Here is a 24,525-nt window from a genome sequence, read left to right as displayed (position 1 = left end):
CGCACCCACTGAATTTCATAAGAAGAACATGTTTGCCATATATTAGCCACACCGGACTTTAAGCCGCAGATATACATGTTGTGAAATCAGTTATTTACACAGGAATACTTTGTAAATGTAGATCATAAATCTGTTAGTCTACAAATCAACATGTTTTTTCCACATTCGGTGGAAGATTACTATATTTACCAGACTACAAAGCACACCGGTATATCAGCCACACCCAATAAATTTCACAAAAAAACTATTTTTTTCTCTCCATTTATTAGCCACACCTGACTAAAAGTCGCAGATATCTACGTTGTGAAATGAGTTATTTACACATAAATAACCTGTAAATGTTTATTTGCATACCTTAATTGTTTCCAAATTAAACAATGTAGTATCTGTTAGTCTAAAAAATAACATACCCCCCCACCCACATTTGGTGGAAGATTACCGTATTTTTCAGACTACAAAGCAGACTGGCATATAAGCTACACCCACTAAATTTCATAAGAAAAACATTTTTCCTATATTTTAGTCGCAGATACTGTATATATGTTGTGAAATGAGTTATTTACACTGAAATATTTAGTAAATGCTTATTTACATACCTTAATTGTGTCCGTAGCAAGGCAGTAAATCGGCCGATCAAACAAAACAGAAGTCATGGTCATGGACCCGCTAGCTGCGTAAGCTAGCTCTCCAATCAGCTAAACAGACTCAATAACTCCACGGTGACGTTTTGCTGAATTTACTGAGGAATTTGTGAAAGTGAAACAGTTGAAAAAGAATGCCGCTGTAAATTAATAATACTAACACAGACACTCGTAAATGTGTTAGCATATTAGCTAATGCTAAAGACGCTAGCTTGATTACATTATGATAGCGTGTACAAATATGCATGAAAACGCTCCTACAGACATCACAAATTTTGGATGCTTTAGTAAGTAAATATGGTTTTAGTTATATTGTAAAACTAGCAAACGTTGCTTGGAGTGATGAATAAAGAATTCATACAAGTAGAAACGCTATGTACGGCCAGAAGACGAAACGGCACTTGTATGTCCGGTTCAAAGCTTTGACCAGCCGGAACCACTGTAAGGGATAACCCAGCAGCACCTGCAGTGAGCCAAGTCGTCCAAAAGATGGCGCCACAGCACAAACAATAAGTGTCTTTGTGTTTAATGAGAGCTATTTGCATTATGGCCGCCAGTGAAGAAAAGTCCCTAAATTAGCCGCACCGTTTTGTAAGCCGCAGGGTACGAAGCGTAGGGAAAAAGTAGCAACTTACAGTGTGGAAGTGAGGTAGTTTGTGACATGCAATGTTTGACTGTACGATGACCAAGATGTTATTTTAGTTGAAAATTTTGGCCCGCTAAAACCGATGCCGGGCTAAATTATTAGCGGTGTGGCCAAAAGATGAACTTTAAAACCCGTGAGTCTCATGTTTTTTGCCGGACAGCTTGCTCCACAACTCAAGCATTTCTTCCCCTGTGGTCTCCAGGCCTCGCCAGACGTGGACGACGAGGGTTTCAGCCTCCGTCCTGGGGATGAAGGTGATGATATCCTTTTGGACAGCAGTGGGCGGAGTCTCGCCCCAAAAACCATTCGCTGCTTTCACCGGTAATCTCTCTGTTGAAAGACGTGTTGATGATGAACACCGGAGCACTAACCATAGGGCCAGGGTCCATTGTTGGGTCGCCAGAAAAGATGTGATCCTCAGCTGTGGTTCGTACTCAGTTGTAGTACACTTTTCCACCACTTTGTGGCAGTAATGACAATATCCAACAGAAAAATAATGTAGTGAACATTTTTGATGAAATCCCTTTGTAACAAAATCTAGCCTGCAATAATTGGAGAGGTTACTGGGCTTAATTGTGTCTTCTCTGGCGCATACTTTAGATGTTGGGTTATGACGTTGATTTAACATTGAAATGTGGTCATTTTCTAACCAATATTCTACAACACAAATACAACGTTGACACACTCATTAAAAAAACAACAACATGCTTTTTGATGACGTTTAATCATTGTCAGGTTGTGACGTTGATTTAACATTAAAATGTGGTCATTTCCCAACAAATATAAACAACGTTAAAACAACATGCTTTTTGACAACATTTAATCAATGTCGGGTTGTGATGTTGATTTAATATTGAAATTTGGTAATTTCCCAACCAATATAAACAACGTTGAAGCAACATGCTTTTCGACAAGGTTTAAAAAATGTCAGGTTGTGACGTTGATTTAACATTGAAATTTGACCATTTACCAACAAATATTTTACAACGTTAAAATAACATGCTTTTTGATGACGTTTAATCATTGTTAGGTTGTGACGTTGATTTAACATTAAAATGTGGTCATTTCCCAACCAATATAAACAACGTTGAAACAACATGCTTTTTGATGACGTTTAATCAATGTCGGGTTGTGACGTTGATTTAACATTGAAATGTGGTAATTTCCCAATCAATATAAACAAAGTTGAAACAACATGCTTTTTGACAACATTTAATCAATGTTGTGTTGTGATTTTGATTTAACATTGAAATTTAGTCATTTGCCCACCAAAATTCTACAACACAAATACAACGTTGAAACAAAATGCATTTTGATGACATTTATTCAATGTCAGGTTGTGACGTTGATTTAACATTGAAATTTGAACATTTACCAACCAATATTCTACAACGTTAAAACAACATGCTTTTTGACAACGTTTAATCAATGTTGGGTTGTGACGTTGATTTAGTATTGAAATTTGGTCATTCCCCGACCAATATAAACAACGTTGAAACAACATGCTTTTTACAACGTTTAAAAAATGTCAGGTTGTGACGTTGATTTAACATTGAAATTTGACCATTTACCAACAAATATTCTACAACGTTAAAATAACATGTTTTTTGATAATGTTTAATCAATGTTGGGGTGTGACGTTGATTTAATATTGAAATTCGGTCATTTCCCATTTTAACAACTTTAAACAGTATGCTTTTTGACAACATTTAATCAATGTTGGGTTGTGATGTTGATTTAACATTGAAATTTAGTAATTTTCCAACCAATATTCTACAACACAAATACAACATTAAAACAACATACTTTGTGACGACGTTTAATCAATGTCAGGTTGTGACATTGATTTAATATTGAAATTTGGTCATTTCCCAACCAATATAAACAACGTTAAAATAACATGCTTTCCGACAGTGTTTAAAATAACATGTTTTTTGACAACGTTTAATCAACGTTGGGTTATGACGTTGATTTAACATTGAAATTTGGTCATTTCCCAACCGATATTCTACAACACAAATACAACGTTGAAACAACATGCCTTTTGACGACATTACATCACCGTTGTGTTCTGATGTTGATTTAACATTGAATTTTGATCATTTCCCAACCAATATTCTACAACGTTAAAATAACATGCTTTCTGACAGCGTTTAAAATAACATGCTTTTTGACAACGTTTAATCACAGTTGGGTTGTGACATTGATTTAACATTGAAATTTGGTCATTTTCCAACTAATATTGTACAACACAAATACAACGTTGAAACAACATGCTTCTTGACTTTGTTTATTCATTGCCAGGTTGTAACGTAGATTTAACATTGAATTTTGATCATTTCCCAACCAATATTCTACAACGTTAAAATAACATGCTTTTTGACAAAGTTTAATCAATGTTGGGTTGTGACATTGATTTAATATTGAAATTTGGTCATTTCACAACCAATATTCTACAACACAAATACAACGTTGAAACAACATGCTTTGTGACGACGTTTAAAAAATGTCAGGTTGTGACGTTGATTTGTTGGAGCCACTATGGATTGAACTTTCACAGTATCATGTTAGACCCGCTCGACATCCATTGCTTTCGGTCCCCTAGAGGAGAGAGGGGGGGGGGGGGTTGCCCACATCTGAGGTCCTCTCCAAGGTTTCTCATAGTCAGCATTGTCACTGGCGTCCCACTGGATGTGAATTCTCTCTGCCCACTGGGTGTGAGTTTTCCTTGCCCTTTTGTGGGTTCTTCCGAGGATGTTGTAGTCGTAATGATTTGTGCAGTCCTTTGAGACATTTGTGATTTGGGGCTATATAAATAAACATTGATTGATTGATTGATTGATTTAACATTGAAATTTGACCATTTACCAACAAATATTCTACAACATTAAAATAACATGTTTTTTGATAATGTTTAATCAATGTTGGGGTGTGACGTTGATTTAATATTGAAATTCGGTCATTTCCCATTTTAACAACGTTAAACAGTATGCTTTTTGACAACATTTAATTAATGTTGGGTTGTGATGTTGATTTAACATTGAAATTTAGTAATTTTCCAACCAATATTCTACGACACAAATACAACATTAAAACAACATACTTTGTGACGACGTTTAATCAATGTCAGGTTGTGACATTGATTTAATATTGAAATTTGGTCATTTCCCAACCAATATAAACAACGTTAAAATAACATGCTTTCTGACAGCGTTTAAAATAAAAAAATTTTTTGACAACGTTTAATCAATGTTGGGTTGTGACGTTGATTTAACATTGAAATTTGGTCATTTCCCAACCGATATTCTACAACACAAATACAACGTTGAAACAACATGCCTTTTGACGACATTACATCACCGTTCTGTTCTGATGTTGATTTAACATTGAATTTTGATCATTTCCCAACCAATATTCTACAATGTTAAAATAACATGCTTTCTGACAGCGTTTAAAATAACATGCTTTTTGACAACGTTTAATCAATGTTGGGTTGTGACATTGATTTAACATTGAAATTTGGTCATTTTCCAACTAATATTGTACAACACAAATACAACGTTGAAACAACATGCTTCTTGACTTTGTTTATTCATTGTCAGGTTGTAGCGTAGATTTAACATTGAATTTTGATCATTTCCCAACCAATATTCTACAACGTTAAAATAACATGCTTTTTGACAAAGTTTAATCAATGTTGGGTTGTGACATTGATTTAATATTGAAATTTGGTCATTTCACAACCAATATTCTACAACACAAATACAACGTTGAAACAACATGCTTTGTGACGACGTTTAATCAATGTCAGGTTGTTACGTTGATTTAACATTGAAATTTGGTCATTTCCCCTTTTAACAATGTTAAAACAACATGCTATTTTACGTTTAATCAATGTTGGGTTGTGACGTTGATTTAACATTGAAATTTGGTCATTTCCCAACCAATATAAACAACGTTAAAATAACATGCTTTCTGACAGCGTTTAAAATAACATGTTTTTTGACAACGTTTAATCAATGTTGGGTTGTGACGTTGATTTAACATGGAAATTTGGTCATTTCCCAACCGATATTCTACAACACAAATACAACGTTGAAACAACATGCCTTTTGACGACATTACATCACCGTTGTGTTCTGATGTTGATTTAACATTGAATTTTGATCATTTCCCAACCAATATTCTACAACGTTAAAAAAACATGCTTTTTGACAAAGTTTAATCAATGTTGGGTTGTGACATTGATTTAATATTGAAATTTGGTCATTTCACAACCAATATTCTACAACACAAATACAACGTTGAAACAACATGCTTTGTGACGACGTTTAATCAATGTCAGGTTGTTACGTTGATTTAACATTGAAATTTGGTCATTTCCCATTTTAACAATGTTAAAACAACATGCTATTTTACGTTTAATCAATGTTGGGTTGTGACGTTGATTTAACATTGAAATTTGGTCATTTCCCAACCAATATAAACAACGTTGAAACAACCTGCTTTTTGACAACGTTTAATCAATGTTGGGTTGTGACATTGATTTAACATTGAAATTTGGTTATTTCCCAACCAGTATTCTACAACACAAATACAACATTGAAACAACATACTTTGTGACAACGTTTAATCAACGTCAGGTTGTGACATTGGTTTAACATTGAAATGTGGTCATTTCCCAACCAATAGAAACAAGGTTGAAACAACATGCTTTTTGACAACGTTTAATCAATATTGGGATGTGACGTTGATTTAACATTGAAATTTGGTCATTTCCCAACCGATATTCTACAACACAAATACAACGTTGAAACAACATGCCTTTTGACGACATTACATCACCGTTCTGTTCTGATGTTGATTTAACATTGAATTTTGATCATTTCCCAACCAATATTCTACAATGTTAAAATAACATGCTTTCTGACAGCGTTTAAAATAACATGCTTTTTGACAACGTTTAATCAATGTTGGGTTGTGACATTGATTTAACATTGAAATTTGGTCATTTTCCAACTAATATTGTACAACACAAATACAACGTTGAAACAACATGCTTCTTGACTTTGTTTATTCATTGTCAGGTTGTAGCGTAGATTTAACATTGAATTTTGATCATTTCCCAACCAATATTCTACAACGTTAAAATAACATGCTTTTTGACAAAGTTTAATCAATGTTGGGTTGTGACATTGATTTAATATTGAAATTTGGTCATTTCACAACCAATATTCTACAACACAAATACAACGTTGAAACAACATGCTTTGTGACGACGTTTAATCAATGTCAGGTTGTTACGTTGATTTAACATTGAAATTTGGTCATTTCCCCTTTTAACAATGTTAAAACAACATGCTATTTTACGTTTAATCAATGTTGGGTTGTGACGTTGATTTAACATTGAAATTTGGTCATTTCCCAACCAATATAAACAACGTTAAAATAACATGCTTTCTGACAGCGTTTAAAATAACATGTTTTTTGACAACGTTTAATCAATGTTGGGTTGTGACGTTGATTTAACATGGAAATTTGGTCATTTCCCAACCGATATTCTACAACACAAATACAACGTTGAAACAACATGCCTTTTGACGACATTACATCACCGTTGTGTTCTGATGTTGATTTAACATTGAATTTTGATCATTTCCCAACCAATATTCTACAACGTTAAAAAAACATGCTTTTTGACAAAGTTTAATCAATGTTGGGTTGTGACATTGATTTAATAGTGAAATTTGGTCATTTCACAACCAATATTCTACAACACAAATACAACGTTGAAACAACATGCTTTGTGACGACGTTTAATCAATGTCAGGTTGTTACGTTGATTTAACATTGAAATTTGGTCATTTCCCATTTTAACAATGTTAAAACAACATGCTATTTTACGTTTAATCAATGTTGGGTTGTGACGTTGATTTAACATTGAAATTTGGTCATTTCCCAACCAATATAAACAACGTTGAAACAACCTGCTTTTTGACAACGTTTAATCAATGTTGGGTTGTGACATTGATTTAACATTGAAATTTGGTTATTTCCCAACCAATATCTAACATTAAAATACAATTTTGAAACAACATGCTTCTTGACTTTGTTTATTCATTGTCAGGTTGTAACGTAGATTTAACATTGAATTTTGATGATTTCCCAACCAATATTCTACAACATTAAAATAACATGCTTTTTGACAAAGTTTAATCAATGTTGGGTTGTGACATTGATTTAATATTGAAATTTGGTCATTTCACAACCAATATTCTACAACACAAATACAACGTTGAAACAACATGCTTTGTGACGACGTTTAATCAATGTCAGGTTGTTACGTTGATTTAACATTGAAATTTGGTCATTTCCCATTTTAACAATGTTAAAACAACATGCTATTTTACGTTTAATCAATGTTGGGTTGTGACGTTGATTTAACATTGAAATTTGGTCATTTCCCAACCAATATAAACAACGTTGAAACAACCTGCTTTTTGACAACGTTTAATCAATGTTGGGTTGTGACATTGATTTAACATTGAAATTTGGTTATTTCCCAACCAGTATTCTACAACACAAATACAACATTGAAACAACATACTTTGTGACAACGTTTAATCAACGTCAGGTTGTGACATTGGTTTAACATTGAAATGTGGTCATTTCCCAACCAATAGAAACAAGGTTGAAACAACATGCTTTTTGACAACGTTTAATCAATATTGGGATGTGACGTTGATTTAACATTGAAATTTGGTCATTTCCCAACCGATATTCTACAACACAAATACAACGTTGAAACAACATGCCTATTGACGACACTACATCACCGTTCTGTTCTGATGTTGATTTAACATTGAATTTTGATCATTTCCCAACCAATATTCTACAATGTTAAATAACATGCTTTCTGACAGCGTTTAAAATAACATGCTTTTTGACAACGTTTAATCAATGTTGGGTTGTGACATTGATTTAACATTGAAATTTGGTCATTTTCCAACTAATATTGTACAACACAAATACAACGTTGAAACAACATGCTTCTTGACTTTGTCTATTCATTGTCAGGTTGTAGCGTAGATTTAACATTGAATTTTGATCATTTCCCAACCAATATTCTACAACGTTAAAATAACATGCTTTTTGACAAAGTTTAATCAATGTTGGGTTGTGACATTGATTTAATATTGAAATTTGGTCATTTCACAACCAATATTCTACAACACAAATACAACGTTGAAACAACATGCTTTGTGACGACGTTTAATCAATGTCAGGTTGTTACGTTGATTTAACATTGAAATTTGGTCATTTCCCCTTTTAACAATGTTAAAACAACATGCTATTTTACGTTTAATCAATGTTGGGTTGTGACGTTGATTTAACATTGAAATTTGGTCATTTCCCAACCAATATAAACAACGTTGAAACAACCTGCTTTTTGACAACGTTTAATCAATGTTGGGTTGTGACATTGATTTAACATTGAAATTTGGTTATTTCCCAACCAGTATTCTACAACACAAATACAACATTGAAACAACATACTTTGTGACAACGTTTAATCAACGTCAGGTTGTGACATTGGTTTAACATTGAAATGTGGTCATTTCCCAACCAATAGAAACAAGGTTGAAACAACATGCTTTTTGACAACGTTTAATCAATATTGGGATGTGACGTTGATTTAACATTGAAATGTGGTCAATTCCCAAGCAATGTTCTACAAGACAAGGGTTTAGGTCAGGAGGCCATGTGGGTTGCTGGAGTTCCGAGGACCCTACTTTGTCCTTGACAAATGTCCACCAGCTGCCAAAGGGAAGCACTTCTTTTCCTCCAGCGACTCAGAGGACGAGGAGGACGGCAAGACAATGTTCCGCATCAAGATCAGGCCCCTGGTGGCGGAGAGTGCCCGGTGCGTGCCTCCCTCCGTGGACGAGCTCAAAGCCTCCGTGGGAGGTTTGGCGCTCTCGCCGTCTCTGGTGAGTGAACGCCACACAAAGCAGTTCATCACGGAACACTTCAAGACATCTTCTTTTTCTCCATGTTTTTTCCTTCACGATGATTCTGTGATCTTGTAGAAGAGAAGTCCGGTAAGCCCTTCAAAATAAACGTCACCGTTTTCTTTCCTTTTATTTTTTTTTGCATGAGATTTCTGAAGCCTCATGTTGTGCCTCAGGTGAGCAGTTGAGCTGCATGGTTGTGTCTGGCGTGTGTGTTCCGTGATGCACTCAAACGCAACACGAGTTAGTTGGGCTCATTGGAGCACAACTCTTGTGCAATCCTACAGTCCAAAACAGGCGTTACATGTATGATGCTTCTAGGGTTGTCTCCATACCACGATTTGGTACCGCTACCAAAATGTATTTTGATACTTTTTTCTAAATAAAAGGGACCACAAAAAATGTCATTATTGTATTATTTATTGTAACAAAAAATGTTAGTGTACATGAAACATATGTTTATTATGGTCATTTAGTACTTAAAAAATAATAGACAACTTGTCTTTTAGTAGTAAGTAAACAAACAAACCCTCCTAATTAGTCTGCAGTAACATATTGTGTCATTTATACACCTACAGTATTATTTTGTACACATTCTGAGGGACAAATTGTAAAAAATTATGATTCATATACTTGTTCATTTACTGTTAATATCTGCTTACTTTCTGTTTCAACATGTTCTATTGACACTTCTGTTCAAATGTAATAATCACTTATTCTTCCCTTCTTTGATACTTAACATTAGTTTTGGATGATACCACACATTTGGGTATGTGTCCGATACCAAGTAGTTACAGGATCGTACAATAAAATATAAGACCAGATGAACAAATAATAATATGGTTAAAAAATACTGAGGTAAAGCGTAGGTGTCATGCTGTTTTTTGTTTTAACATGTTCTATCTACACTTCTGTTCAAATGTAATAATCACTTATTCTTCCCTTCTTTGATACTTAACATTAGTTTTGGATGATACCACACATTTGGGTATGTGTCCGATACCAAGTAGTTCCAGGATCGTACAATAAAATATAATACCAGATGAACGAATAATAATATGGTTAAAAAATACTGAGGTAAAGGGTAGGTGTCACGCTGTTTTTTGTTTTAACATGTTCTATCTACACTTCTGTTCAAATGTAATAATCGCTTATTCTTCTCTTCTTTGATACTTGACATTAGTTTTGGATGATACCACACATTTAGGTATCGATCCCATACCGAGTAGTTACAGGATCATACAATGAAATATAATACCTAATAAACCAATAATAATGTGGTTCAGAAATACTGATGTAAAGGGTAGGTGTCGCGCTGTTTTCTGTTTTAACATGTTCTATCTACACTTCTGTTCACATGTAATAATCACTTATTCTTCTCTTCTTTGATACTTGACATTAGTTTTGGATGATACCACACATTTAGGTGTCGATCCCATACCGAGTAGTTACAGGATCATACAATGAAATATAATACCTAATAAACCAATAATAATGTGGTTCAGAAATACTGATGTAAAGGGTAGGTGTCGCGCTGTTTTCTGTTTTAACATGTTCTATCTACACTTCTGTTCAAATGTAATAATCACTTATTCTTCTCTTCTTTGATACTTGACATTAGTTTTGGATGATACCACACATTTAGGTGTCGATCCGATACCAAGTAGTTACAGGATCGCACATTGGTCATATTCAAAGTCTTCATGTGTCCAGTGACGTATTTACTGACTTTATAAACATAATACGAATTTTTCAAAAAGGAAAAAAAATATCGATGTAACCATGGTAGTATTGATTACAAACCCTATTGCACTTGGTATCATTACAGTGGATGTCAGGTGTAGATCCACCCTTGGCGTTTGTTTACATTGTGATGTCGGTGAGCTATTGTTTCCTCCTACGGTGTTTAGTGAAGCATGTTTAGCTATTCCTCGTCCTGCGGTAATAACGATACTTGTTAGAAATTGACGTTATTAGTCACCACAGAGGCCAGGATTAGTGATCTAGAAGTAGCTAAAACCCTGCGGATGGACATTAGCCGCTAGCTCTTCCTGAGGGTGTTTCAGTGTTATAACTTTACCTTTATCTTGACTTTTTACACCAAAATGCGTCCGTTCTCCCTTTTCTGTCTACACACTGTGTCTGTTTGTAAGTACTCTGTGTGTGTGCGCTGCTCCTAAAACCAGTCATGTCATGACATGACATCATGCCCGTTAAATAAATAAATAAATTATTAAAATGTGGAAGCGGTACTTTTCAAACGGACTATAGTACCGTTTTTCGTTCATTAGTACCATGATACTATACTAGCACTGGTATAGTGCACAAACCTTGGTTACACTAACAGTTGCCACGTCTTTAATTACCTACTTTTTACAAATATTGCATATTTAGCATTTTGTCATTATAAAAAAACCCAAAAACAACAACTTGTTTTTGACAAGAAGGCAATAAAACATTATGAATGTGAAGTTGTTGAAATGTTTCAAAACCCTTTCATGAGCGGGTCCCTTTTGAGTCTTAGGAGTGCTAGTTTAAGGTTGCACCAGGGTTCCGGTGTCCCAATGTTGTCTTTCTAAACTTTTGTGCTGCTGAGCATCCTGACATTTGTGTTGACGTCCATCTTGACTGATCTGTCACTCACTCTCTGACCCAGGTCTCTTCTCTCTTCCTTTTTGCTGGTCTCAGAGACGCAGCCCGGTAAGTGTGTGCGTGTGTGTGCGTGTGTGTGTGTGTGTGTGTTGTCACGTCTTCTGCAGGGGGAAGTGCACTATGTCCACACAAGTCCCAACCTCTGCATGCATTAAGTCTTACTCGAGGACATGGTGCGAAAAAAATGAACTTTGAAAAATGTTTGATGAAATCCCTTCTGGCAAAATGTACCCTGCTATCTATAATTGGACGGGTTGCTGGGCTTAATGACTTAATCTCAGGCGCACGTGACACCTGTACCTGTAGAGTACCGCCCTACTTTTCACCTCGTTTAATCAACGACGTTGATATGACATTGAAATTTGGTCATTTTACAACCATCATTCGACAACACAAATACAACAATGTTTGATGTTCATTCTGTCAGAGTTAGTTTGTGACGAACCCCAAGATGCAGAGAAGGGGGCAGGCATTGAACGCTAAGACAAAACCGAACAAAAGGGTACAAACAAAAAGCGCGCACCAGGCGGATAACAAACTAAAAGAACTAGCATGGGAGCTAGAAAACAAAAGGGCCTAGCGTGGAAGCTAGCGGGTAGCGAGCAGGAAAACGGAAGTCGCACTTGTAATATGAAAACAAACTGGAAGCAGGGAACAAAAAAACAGTAAGCTACAAACATCTAACGAATATAGCTTACCGCTACGCTGCAATGACAGGCCCAGTAGGAAGGACAAGTAGAACTGATATTGGCACGACACGACAGGAGCGACAATATAGTCAATCAATCAATCAATCAATCAATGTTTATTTATATAGCCCCAAATCACAAATGTCTCAAAGGACTGCACAAATCATTACGACTACAACATCCTCGGAAGAACCCACAAAATATATATAGAAGCGACTATAATCCAGCACTGACTGGAGGACAAAGGCAGGTAAAAATAGGGCCAGGCTGATTGACACCAGGTGTGGCCAGGTGCCAATCAGCCGCATCTGAGGGGGAAACAGCGCTCAGGGAGAAAGACAGGAAACCAACAAAATAAGAGCACTGACAGGAAATATTACAGACACAGAGGAAAAAAACTAGAACACAAACAAACTGTCAGGGGCAAGCCTGACACATTCAAAGTCAGGTTGTGACTTTAACCTGACATTTAAAGTTGGTCATTTTTACAACCAATATTCTACAACACAAATTCAACGTTGAAACAACATGCTTTTTGACAACGTTTAATCAATGTCAGGCTTCGACGTTGATTCAACATTGAAATTTGGTAATTTCTTAACACAAATACAACGTTGATACAACATGCTTTTTGACCTTTATTCAATGTCAGGTTGTGACATTAAAGTCCTACTGAAAGCTACTACTTCGCAGTCTGATAGTTTATATATCAATGATGAAATATTAACTTTGCAACACATGCCAATACGGCCGCTTTAGTTTACTAAATTGCAATTTTGAATTTCCCGCGGAGTTTCCTGTTGAAAACGTCGCGGAATGATGACGCGTGTTTGTGAGGTTATTGGTTGGAGGGGACATATTAGCCCAGCACCACACACGGCTAAAAGTCGTCTCTTTTCATCGCATAATTACACAGTATTTTGGACGTCTGTGTGGCTGAATCTTTTGCAATTTGTTTAATTAATAATGGAGAAGTCAAAGTAGAAAGATGGAGGTGGGAAGCTTTCAGCCTTTAGCCACACACACACAGCCGGTGTTTCCTTGTTTAAAATTCCCGGAGCTGAAGCTTTACTACGGAACAGAGCGGTCAAGCGAAGTTGGGTCCTGACTACATGTCAGCTGGCAGTTTTTGGTGAGAAAATTGTGGTAATAAGTCGCCTCTTACCGGAGATCAGCGGAGCTTCTGTCCTGCTGCAGCTTTGTGACTTCCCTCAGAGACTGGCGTCAACACACCCGTGGCCAAACCCCTCCGACTATCAATCAATCCGCATTTTGTACCAACTGTAATCTTTTAATGCTAGACATGGGGAGACCCGAAAATAATACGTTACAGTAATCGAGACGAGACGTAACAAACGCATGGATAATGATCTCGGCGTCTTTAGTGGACAGAATGGAGCGAATTTTAGCGATATTACGGAGATGAAAGAAGGCCGTTTTAGTAACGCTTTTAATATGTGCCTCAAAGGAGAGAGTTGGGTCAAAGATAATACCCAGATTCTTTACCGTGTCGCCTTGTTTAATTGTTTGGTTGTCAAATGTTAGAGTTGTATTATTAAATAGAGGTCGGTGTCTAGCAGGACCGATAATCAGCATTTCCGTTTTTTTTGGCGTTGAGTTGCAAAAAGTTAGCGGACATCCATTGTTTAATTTCATTAAGACACGCCTCCAGCTGACTACAGTCCGGCGTGTTGGTCAGCTTTAGGGGCATGTAGAGTTTGGTGTCATCAGCATAACAGTGAAAGCTAACACCGTATTTGCGTATGATGTCACCTAGCGGCAGCATGTAGATGCTGAAGAGTGCAGGGCCAAGGACCGAACCCTGGGGAACTCCACACGTTACCTTAACGTAGTCCGAGGTCACATTGTTATGGGAGACACACTGCATCTTATCAGTAAGATAAGAGTTAAACCAAGACAGGGCTAAGTCTGACATACCAATTCATGTTTTGATACGTTCTAATAAAATATTTTGATCGACGGTATCGAAAGCAGCGCTAAGATCGAGGAGCAGCAACATAGATGACGCATCAGAATCCATCGTTAGCAATAGATCATTAGTCATTTTTGCGAGGACTGTCTCCATGGAGTGATTTGCCCTGAAACCGGATTGAAAGGTTTCACATAGATTGTTAGACGCTAAGTGTTCATTTAACTGCTCCGCAACAATTTTTTCGAGGATTTTTGAAATAAAGGGAAGGTGAGACACCGGTCGGTAGTTTACCATGAGGTCAGGATCGACGTTAGGTCTTTTAAGAAGAGGATGAATAACCGCTTTTTTGAATGCTTGGGGAACAGTGCCCGAGGAGAGTGATAAATTTATAATATTTAGCACTGATAGACCTAATAATACAAAGAGCTCCTTGATCAGGTACTATTTAACTCACTAAATCACTAGCAACACAATAGGCAAACAAGGGATTTCCCAGAATTATCCAAGTAAATGTGTCTAACATCTGAATCGCTCCCACTGCAATCGCCTTTTTTTTCTCCCTTTTTTTTTTCATTTTTAGTCCTTCACTCTAAATTTCCTCATCCACAAATCTTTCATCCTCGCTGGGGAAATTGTCGCTTTCTCGGTCCGAATCGCTATCGCTGCTGGTGGCCATGATTGTAAACAATGTTCAGATGTGAGGAGCTCCACAACCCGTGACGTCACGCGCACATCGTCTGCTACTTCCGGTACAGGCAAGGCTTTTTTATTAGCGACCAAAAGTTGCAAACTTTATCCTCGATGTTCTCTACTAAATCCTTTCAGCAAAAATATGGCAATATCACGAAATGATCAAGTATGACACATAGAATGGACCTGCTATCCCTGTTAAAATATGAAAATCTCATTTCAGTAGGTCTTTAATTTGACATTGAAATTTGGTCATTTTACAACCAATATTCTACAACACAAATACAATGTTGAAACAACGTGCTTTTTGATGACATTTATTCAATGTTGGGTTGTGACATTTATGTGACATTGAAATGTTGTCATTTCCCAGCCAATATTCTACAACACAAACACAACGTTGAAACAACATGCTTTTTGACAACATTTAATCAATGTTAGGTTCTGACCATCTGATCATTGAATTTTGATAATTTCCCAAACAATATTCTCCAACACAAATACTACATTGAAACAACATGCTTTTTGATGACATTTATTCAATGTCAGGTTGTGACGTTGATTTAACATTGAAATGTGGTCATTTCTCAACCAATATTCCACAACACAAATACAATGTTGAAACAACATGCTTTTTGATTACTTTTATTCAATGTCAGGCTTTGATGTTGATTTAACATTGAAATTTGGTCATTTACCAACCAATATTCTACAACACAAATACAACGTTGAAACAACATGCTTTTTGACGACATTACATCACTGTTGTGTTCTGACGTTGATTTAACATTGAAATTTGGTCATTTCCTAACCAATATTCTACAACACAAATACAACGTTGAAACAACATACTTTTTGACAATGTTTAATTATTGTCAGGTTCTGACCATTTGATCATTGAATTTTGATCATTTCCCAACCAATATTCTCCAACACAAATACAACGTGCTTTTTGGTGACCTTTAACTAATGTCAGGTTGTTGCGTCAATTTCACCATTGAAATTTGATCAGAGCAACAACGTGGATCCAACGCTAGACGTCAGTTTACAAACACAACTGTTTTGCAACGTTGTTTCAAAGTGATTAGCATTAACGATTCCACATGGCGATTTCAACATCTCCAAACTTGGTCATGAAAAGTACAACTAGGACGAATGTTTACAATCAAACAGCTGGCGAGTTATAAGCACAACCCTTACAGCATAAAGGCGTTTTAGGGCGCAACATAATGGAATTGTAATGATATGCAAGGTCTACTTTGTAATAGGTGAGAACAACTGGAAAGCACAGTTGTCATAATTTTTTAAATGATACATAAAAAAAAAGTTTATAAAGTCACAAATGTAGCGTTGAGTCCGGGTATTGATTTCCAGGAACTGGAAATGGGTAGCATCTTGTTTCAAATGCGCAGAGGTGGGTAGAGTAGCCAGAAATTGTACTCAAGTAAGAGTACAGTTACTTTTGAGATTTATTACTCAAGTAAAAGTAAGGAGTAGTCACCCAAATATTTACTTGAGTAAAAGTAAAAAGTATGTTGGGAAAAAACTACTCAAGTACTGAGTAACTGATGAGTAACCTGATTACGGCAACAAATAATGCACAAAAACATAAAAATAGCAACGAGCAAATTCAGAGCCAGGAATATCTCTTAAGCAACTAAAACAATAATATATATCAAATAATAGTGCATTAAAATAAAATAAAAAAAATGGCACATTGAGCCACAATAACTTAACAGCACCATAGCCTCAGTAAGCATTCATTGATTTGATTGATTGATTAAAACTTGTATTAGTAGATTGCACAGTACAGTACATATTCCGTACAATTGACCACTAAATGGTAACACCCCAATAAGTTTTTCAACGTTTATCAATTACTTAGTAAATGACCAAGTTGAGGAGATCTACCTCATATATACATACAAACACATATCATTTATACACACACATATCATTTATACACACACATATCATACATACACACACAAATCATATATGTATGTATATATATATATATATATATATATATATATATATAAATATATATATATATTTAGTATATCATTTATATGTATTTATTTTGCCGTTTTTGTTCACATGTTGAAGGTGTTTTAATGAATATACAAGCATGTTTAACTTATAGATTCCTATCTTTCATGAAGACAAGAATATAAGTTGGTGTAGTACCTGATTCTGATGACTCGCATTGATTGGACTCAGACGTCCACGTTTTCAAATGGGAGAGAAAAAAAGTTCCTCTTTTCTGTCTAATAACACATGATAGTAGTTGATTTTGGGCATCTTATCTGTCCAGCTTCCATATTCGTTTTTAAACACTTTACAAGAAATACATTGGCGGCAAACTTCGTAGTTTGCTAGCTTGTTTGCGCTGGCTTTCGGAGACTCTTATTTTCTTAGCGCAGGCGCGATGGAGCGGCGCTTTTATTGTGAAGACAGGAACTGTGCGATCAGTCTTTAGGCTTTTGACGGGAAGTACGGTTGAAATAAAAAGTGCTTTTTTCCTTTACACTTTTTATTGATTGATTGAAACTTGTATTATTAGATTGCACTGTACAGTACATATTCTGCACAATTGACCACTAAATGGTAACACCCCAATACGTTTTTCAACTTGTATAAATCGGGTCATGTGACCGCCTGGCTCTGTTTGATTGGTCCAACGTCACCAGTGACTGCATGTGATTGGTGAAACGCAGGCATGCGTAGATTCTACTTTGAAGCTCTGTCATTAACCAAAACAAACATTAATACATCGATAAAAAAAAAGGAGCGAGTAGCGGGCTGAATGTAGATAAATGGAACGGAGTAAAAGTAGCATTTCTTCTCTATAAATATACTCAAGTAAAAGTATGTTGCATAAAAACTACTCGTAAAAGTACAATTTATCCCAAAAGTTACTCAAGTAAATGTAACGGAGTAAATGTAGCGCGTTACTACCCACCTCTGCAAATGCGTCATGGTGCCAGGGTATATACTTGGGAACCATTCATGACCTGAACATGAAAGTGAATTTCACAATTTTATTAGACCTAGTAATACAATCTCCAAAAGCTTGAGTTTCCACAACAAATGTAAACAACATGCCCGTGTTGTTGTGATTGTTTTGCAGAGACAGATGAAAAGGAACCTTTCATGTAAGTATGTCTTTTTTCTTGACACCTGTGTGTGTGTGTGTGTGGGGGGGGGTGGGGGGGGGAGTCTGCATGTTTACTTGCTTCATTGTCCAGGTGAGAGTGTGAGTGTGAAGGGTACTTCTCCCACCTCAGCTCTCCATGACCCCGAGTAGGACAGCAAAGCCTCTCATCTCTTGGTGTGTATGTTTGTCCCAGGTGAAGAAATCGCTCGACCCAGACGCTCCACCCCGACTCCGAGTCCAGCTCCTGACACCCCGAGGTCTGTGCTTACTGTTTCACTTAGAAGCTAGCAGTGGGACCCACCGTCGTTTCTCTAATAGTTTCAAGATAAATATTTGTGAGCACATTCCACAATACTGCAGTAATAATGACATCAAGCCTTGCTTGCTAAGGAAGACACGAAGCTGCTGTAGGAAATCACCAAGAAAACAGGAAGAGCCACCAAAATAAGAGCACAAGACAAGAACTAAAGCACAGGAAAACACAGGAATACACCAACAAATTCAAAATAAGGCCTGACGACCTGGTGGACTTCAACTTTTTAACGTTTTTGGCTGGTGGTGTGCCTCCGGATTTTGTTTATGAAATGAAATAAAATGAAAAAAAAAAAAGAAAAGTGCCCTGCCTCAAAAAAGGAGTAATGAAAAATAAGACATCAATAAAATAGACTCAAACAATGAAAACAAAAAAAATATGATTGAATAAAACAATAAAAGACCTCAATAAAATAGTATCAAATAATAAAAACAAACCAATATAGTATAATAAAACAATTAAATACATCAATACAATAAAATAGAAATAAAATAGAATACAAAAATAAAAGACATCCAAAAATAGAATAAAACAATAGAAACAAATTAATATAATAGAATTAAAAAAATAAAGGACATCAATGAAATAGAATAAAACAATAGAACCAAATTAATAGAACAAAAAAATAAAAGACATCAATAAAATAGAATAAAACAATAGAACCAAAATAATACAATAAAAAAATAAAAGACATCATTGAAATAGAATGAAACAATAGAACCAAATTAATACAATAAAAAAATAAAAGACATCAATAAAATAGAATGAAACAAATCAATATGATAAAATCTCAACAATAAAATACATCATTAAAATGGAATAAAACAATACAAACAAACCGGTATAATCAAATAAACAATAAAACACATCAATAAAATGGAATCAAACAATAAAAACAAATCAATATTATCGAATAAAAGACATCAATAGAATAGATTCAAACAATAAAGTCCACCCCATCCATCCATTTTCTAGCGCTTATTCCCTTTCGGGGTCGCGGGGGGCGCTGGCGCCTATCTCAGCTACAATCGGGCGGAAGGCAGGGTACACCCTGGACAAGTCGCCACCTCATCGCAGGAGTCAAATCGATATAATCGAATAAAACAATAAGAGACATCAATAAAATATAATCAAACAATAAAAACAAATAAATATAATGGAATAAACAATAAAAGACATCAATTAATTAGAATCAAACAATAAAAACAAATCAATATAATCAAATAAAACAATAAGACATCAATAAGGTAGAATCACACAATAAAAAAAATCAATGTAATAGAATAAAACAAAATACATCAATTAAATAGGATAAAACAATAGAAACAATTATATAATAAAATAACACAATAAAAGATATCAATAAAATAGAATAAAACAAATCAGTATAATATCTCAACAATAAAAGACATTAATACAACAGAGTAAAACAAAAACAAATCAAGATAATAGAATACGACAAAAGACATCAATGAAATAGAACAAAAGGATAAAAACAAATCGATATAATGGAATAAAATTATAAAGTCATCAATAAAGTACGCGTTCATGGCAGTTGACCACCAACAAACTTGGTCGGTCCCCTTTGATCACGGCACCTTTTTGCTGTCAGATTCTCATCAGGATTTCAATTCATGAGGTGTGTCAACATTTTTTCCACGAGTTTATTACGTATTAGGAAACAATATCAGCTTCTCAATCGTATTTGAACATTTATTGCATTCCCTTTGCAGTGACCGGCTCCCCCAGAACATCCCCGCCTTCTTTGGCCTGCCTTCCGAGACCCAGTACATACCCAGATATGACGGTATGGGAACTTACCTGACGCAATGCATTGTGGGTGCCGGGCAGCCATTTTTGCTGGACGTGGGTTTTGTTTACATGGATCGTCCATCTTACCATTTTACATCCACACATTAAGTGGGAGAAGTCCACCACCTCACGTAATGTGTCGTTCCAGATGGTTCCGCTTTGATTTACCAATCAAATGCGTGCTTAGTCTAGTGTCATGTGTTAAGAACCTTCATTTATAAATATTCATCATGAATTGCTGTTATTATGTTAAATAAATACTCATAAAAGGATACATTTTACAAACAAAGTTACAGGAATGTACACACAATCCCACGTTTACATCTCATTGTGCAAAATGTGAATGTTACAATGGGAACTAAATGCGATCTCTGAAAATCATTTGCTGGACGTACACCGAGAAACTACAACTAAAATGATCAAAAGAGAGTGTTCAAATGCTGCTGTTATGTTAAAGAAATACTGAAAAATGTGTATATTTACCAAACAAAAAGTTACATGCTTACATCTCATTGTGCAACTTGTGAATGTTTTTTTTTATGGAAGCTAAATGCGATATCTAAGAGGGATGTCATCATACTTGCCAACCCTCACGGATTTTCCGGGAGACTCCCGATATACAGCGCCTCACCCGAAAACGTCCCGGGACAAATTTTCTCCCAAAAATCTCCAGAAATTCAGGCCCCCTCTAGCTCCATGACGACCTGAGTGTCGACAGCCTGTTTTCACGTCAGCGTTTCCACAATATAAACAGCGTGTCTGCCCAATGACGTTATAACAGTAGAATGATCAAGGCAGAGTTATTGGTTTCTTATGTGGGTTTATTGTTAGGCAGTTTCATTAACGTCCTCCCAGCGCGGCAACAACACACAACAACAGCAGTCACGTTTTCGTCTGCCATAAAGAGCAATGTTGTGACACTCTTAAACAGGACAATACTGCCGTTTACTGTACATGCATATGTGACAATAACATCTACGGCTTTTTAGAGAGTGCAGTGCACAACTGCACACACAACAAGGAGATGAAGGTGGAAGATTCCACACTCTAGTGCATTTGATGAAAGCACTTTTGTGCGTGCCACACAGCAATGCATCATCAGAGAGGGTGTTCAGCATGGTTAGAAAAATAGTGACAGAGACTAGACAAATCAACCCTTAACTCAGCAATGAGTAGATGAGTGTTATGTGTGTGTGTGTGTGTATGTGTATATAAATGAACACTAAAATTCAAGTATTTATTTATATATATATATATATATATATATATATATATATACATATATATATATATATATATATATATATATATATATATATATATATATATATATATATATATATAATAAAATAAATATATATATATATATAGCTCAAATTCACTGAAATTCAAGTATTTCTTATATATATATATATGAAATACTTGACTTGGTGTGGTGAGTTCTAGCTGTTAATATACTCCTCCCCTCTTAGCCCCGCCCCGACCACGCCCCTCACCCCCCACCTCCCGAAATTGGAGGTCCCAAGGTTGGCCAGTATGGATGTCATAAAATACGAGTCCACAGCTAAAAAAAAATATATATATATTTTTGTTATTGTCATTGTAAGTGGGCCAAAACATTTATATTAGAAAATAATACGAAAATAATACTCATTAATTTTTGACTAATAGTAAACAGACCAAAAATACTGTTCGTTGTTTCTAGCTTGGCTAACGCTAACATCCTACTAAATGAAGAAAAGTAGCTTTGATTCAACCTTAGCAGTGTGAAAGTGCGGTGAACACACCAACATGTACCAGGTGATTGCGTTAAAAGTCATGTTTGATGGTCTCGTTATGAGCTCATTAACCACGACGCCCTTGGCTTCGGGTTCTTGCTGGAAATGAGAAAAATCTCACCAAAAGTTTTTTTCATGATGAAGATTGTTGTTTATGATGTTGAAGAAAAGCAGAAAACTTGAGCACGCATTCAGTCAAGTAAACTAGCAAGTCAATCAATCAATCAATCAATGTTTACTTATATAGCCCTAAATCACTAGTGTCTCAAAGGGCTGCACAAACCACTACGACATCCTCGGTAGGCCCACATAAGGGCAAGGAAAACTCACACCCAGTGGGACATCGGTGACAATAATGACCCAGTGGGACGTCGGTGACAATGATGACTATGAGAACATGATACTGTGAAAGATCAATCCATAATGGATCCAACACAGTCGCGAGAGTCCAGTCCAAAGCGGATCCAACACAGCAGCGAGAGTCCCGTTCACAGCGGAGCCAGCAGGAAACCATCCCAAGCGGAGGCTGATCAGCAGCGCAGAGATGTCCCCAGCCGATACACAGGCGAGCAGTACATGGCCACCGGATCGGACCGGACTCCCTCCACAAAGGAGAGTGGGACATAGAAGAAAAAGAAAAGAAACGGCAGATCAACTGGTCTAAAAAGGGAGTCTATTTAAAGGCTATGTAAAGTCAGTTCCAGCAGGACCCACAATGCAATGCGTTTCAAGCCCTATACTATAGTCATGTTATGTTGCTTTGTCTCTCAACTGCAGCGGTCCATGCCGATGTCTGGGGAGGACCAAGACCGAGGTCAGAATCGCCTTTGAGTAGAAGTTTTCCAACAGGAGGTAAGTTCCATCTTTGTGTCTAAGTGGAAGTCCAATACCGGATGTATTAACCATGGTGTTGGATATTTCAGCTCCTCCTCCGCTGCCCCCAAAGAACATCCTGTCCAGGAGTCCGGGCTGTCCTTGGCAGTCTGCTGGTAAAGAGCACTGAGAGTGAGATGCGTATTAATGCCACAGTCTAAGTTCCCCCGTGTTCTTTGCAGTTGATTTACCCAACGGAAGGTCAACTCGCAGCTCCGCCCCCATCTACCTAAACGTCCTGTCGCCCTCGTCCTACCTCGGCTCCCCCGCCCCGGACCTTGACGACGTGTTTGGCTCAGTGGGCAGCTCCCACACCAGTAGCGAAGACACCACGTCCAGCAGATGGGTGACTTTCACTAACGACAGACCTCCGCCGCCTGACGAACCCGCGCCGCCGCCTCCGCCGGATTCCCCCGCCCCGGACACGCCCTCGTCCACTCCTTCCACACCGTGCGTCTCGCCTGGACCTCCTCCCAGCGATCCCCCGCCTTCGCCTCCAGTCTTCTCTCCCCCGCCACCGTTCACGCCACCGGACTCGCCTCCTTCCATCGTGCTCGGACCGCCGCCGCCCGATGAGCCGGCCCCTCCCCTGCCACCGGACTTCTCTCCCTCCGGTTCACCGGCGGTCTGCCTTGATGACGACTCCATCGACGAGGAGGTGCTCCAGTTCGCACGGTACTCATCGTCTCCGGCCCCCGTCAGCCCCGTGCCTCCTCTGCCGGCCGAGCGGAGGTCCCCGCGAGCCGGGGGCGTGTCTCCCCTGGTTTTGGCAGCGGTGGGGGGAAAGCGGACCCCGGAGGGAGTGCACCTGAGAGAAGACATCCCAGACTTCATAGGTTCCCCTAAGGAGCTGACACCGAGCTTCCGTGGAACGCCACCTCCTCTTCCTCCAACCACATACAGATCCATTATGTCTTCCCGGGGCCTTACTCCGGCAGCTGTGAGTACTCCGGTCTTCACAAACTCATCCACACAACTCTTTTTTTGTAGAACAGAGAACTTAGACTTGATTGTTATTATTGTGTGACTGTCCAAGCTTTTTCACATGTACCAAAAATATAGAACATTACACACAGCGCTCAAAAAACTACAAACCCCGTTTCCATATGAGTTGGGAAATTGTGTTAGATGCAAATATAAACGGAATACAATGATTTGCAAATCCTTTTCAACCCATATTCAGTTGAATGCACTACAAAGACAAGATATTTGATGTTCAAACTCATAAACTTTATTTTTTTTGCAAATGATAATTAACTTAGAATTGCTGCAACACGTGCCAAAGTAGTTGGGAAAGGGCATGTTCACCACTGTGTTACATCACCT

At 37.1% G+C, this 24,525-nt stretch overlaps 1 protein-coding gene across 1 annotated transcript in view; it reads left to right on the top strand.

The window, feature by feature from the left end:
• Positions 1 to 24,525, top strand: part of sgip1b (SH3GL interacting endocytic adaptor 1b) — a 67,909-nt gene that overhangs the window by 21,752 nt on the left and 21,632 nt on the right. The window contains 11 exon segments of the mRNA XM_061896887.1: positions 1,490 to 1,547; positions 9,103 to 9,278; positions 9,378 to 9,389; positions 11,988 to 11,999; positions 18,397 to 18,421; positions 18,617 to 18,680; positions 20,470 to 20,543; positions 23,104 to 23,178; positions 23,250 to 23,315; positions 23,382 to 24,113; positions 24,116 to 24,139. Of these exon segments, the coding sequence (XP_061752871.1) occupies positions 1,490 to 1,547; positions 9,103 to 9,278; positions 9,378 to 9,389; positions 11,988 to 11,999; positions 18,397 to 18,421; positions 18,617 to 18,680; positions 20,470 to 20,543; positions 23,104 to 23,178; positions 23,250 to 23,315; positions 23,382 to 24,113; positions 24,116 to 24,139 (1,318 nt within the window).

The sequence above is a fragment of the Nerophis ophidion genome, linkage group LG04 (assembly GCF_033978795.1).
Source record: "Nerophis ophidion isolate RoL-2023_Sa linkage group LG04, RoL_Noph_v1.0, whole genome shotgun sequence".
NCBI classification, from domain to species: Eukaryota; Metazoa; Chordata; class Actinopteri; order Syngnathiformes; family Syngnathidae; genus Nerophis; species Nerophis ophidion.
The sequence above is the reverse complement of the archived record's forward strand: the minus strand, read 5'-3'. Positions and strand labels throughout refer to the sequence as shown.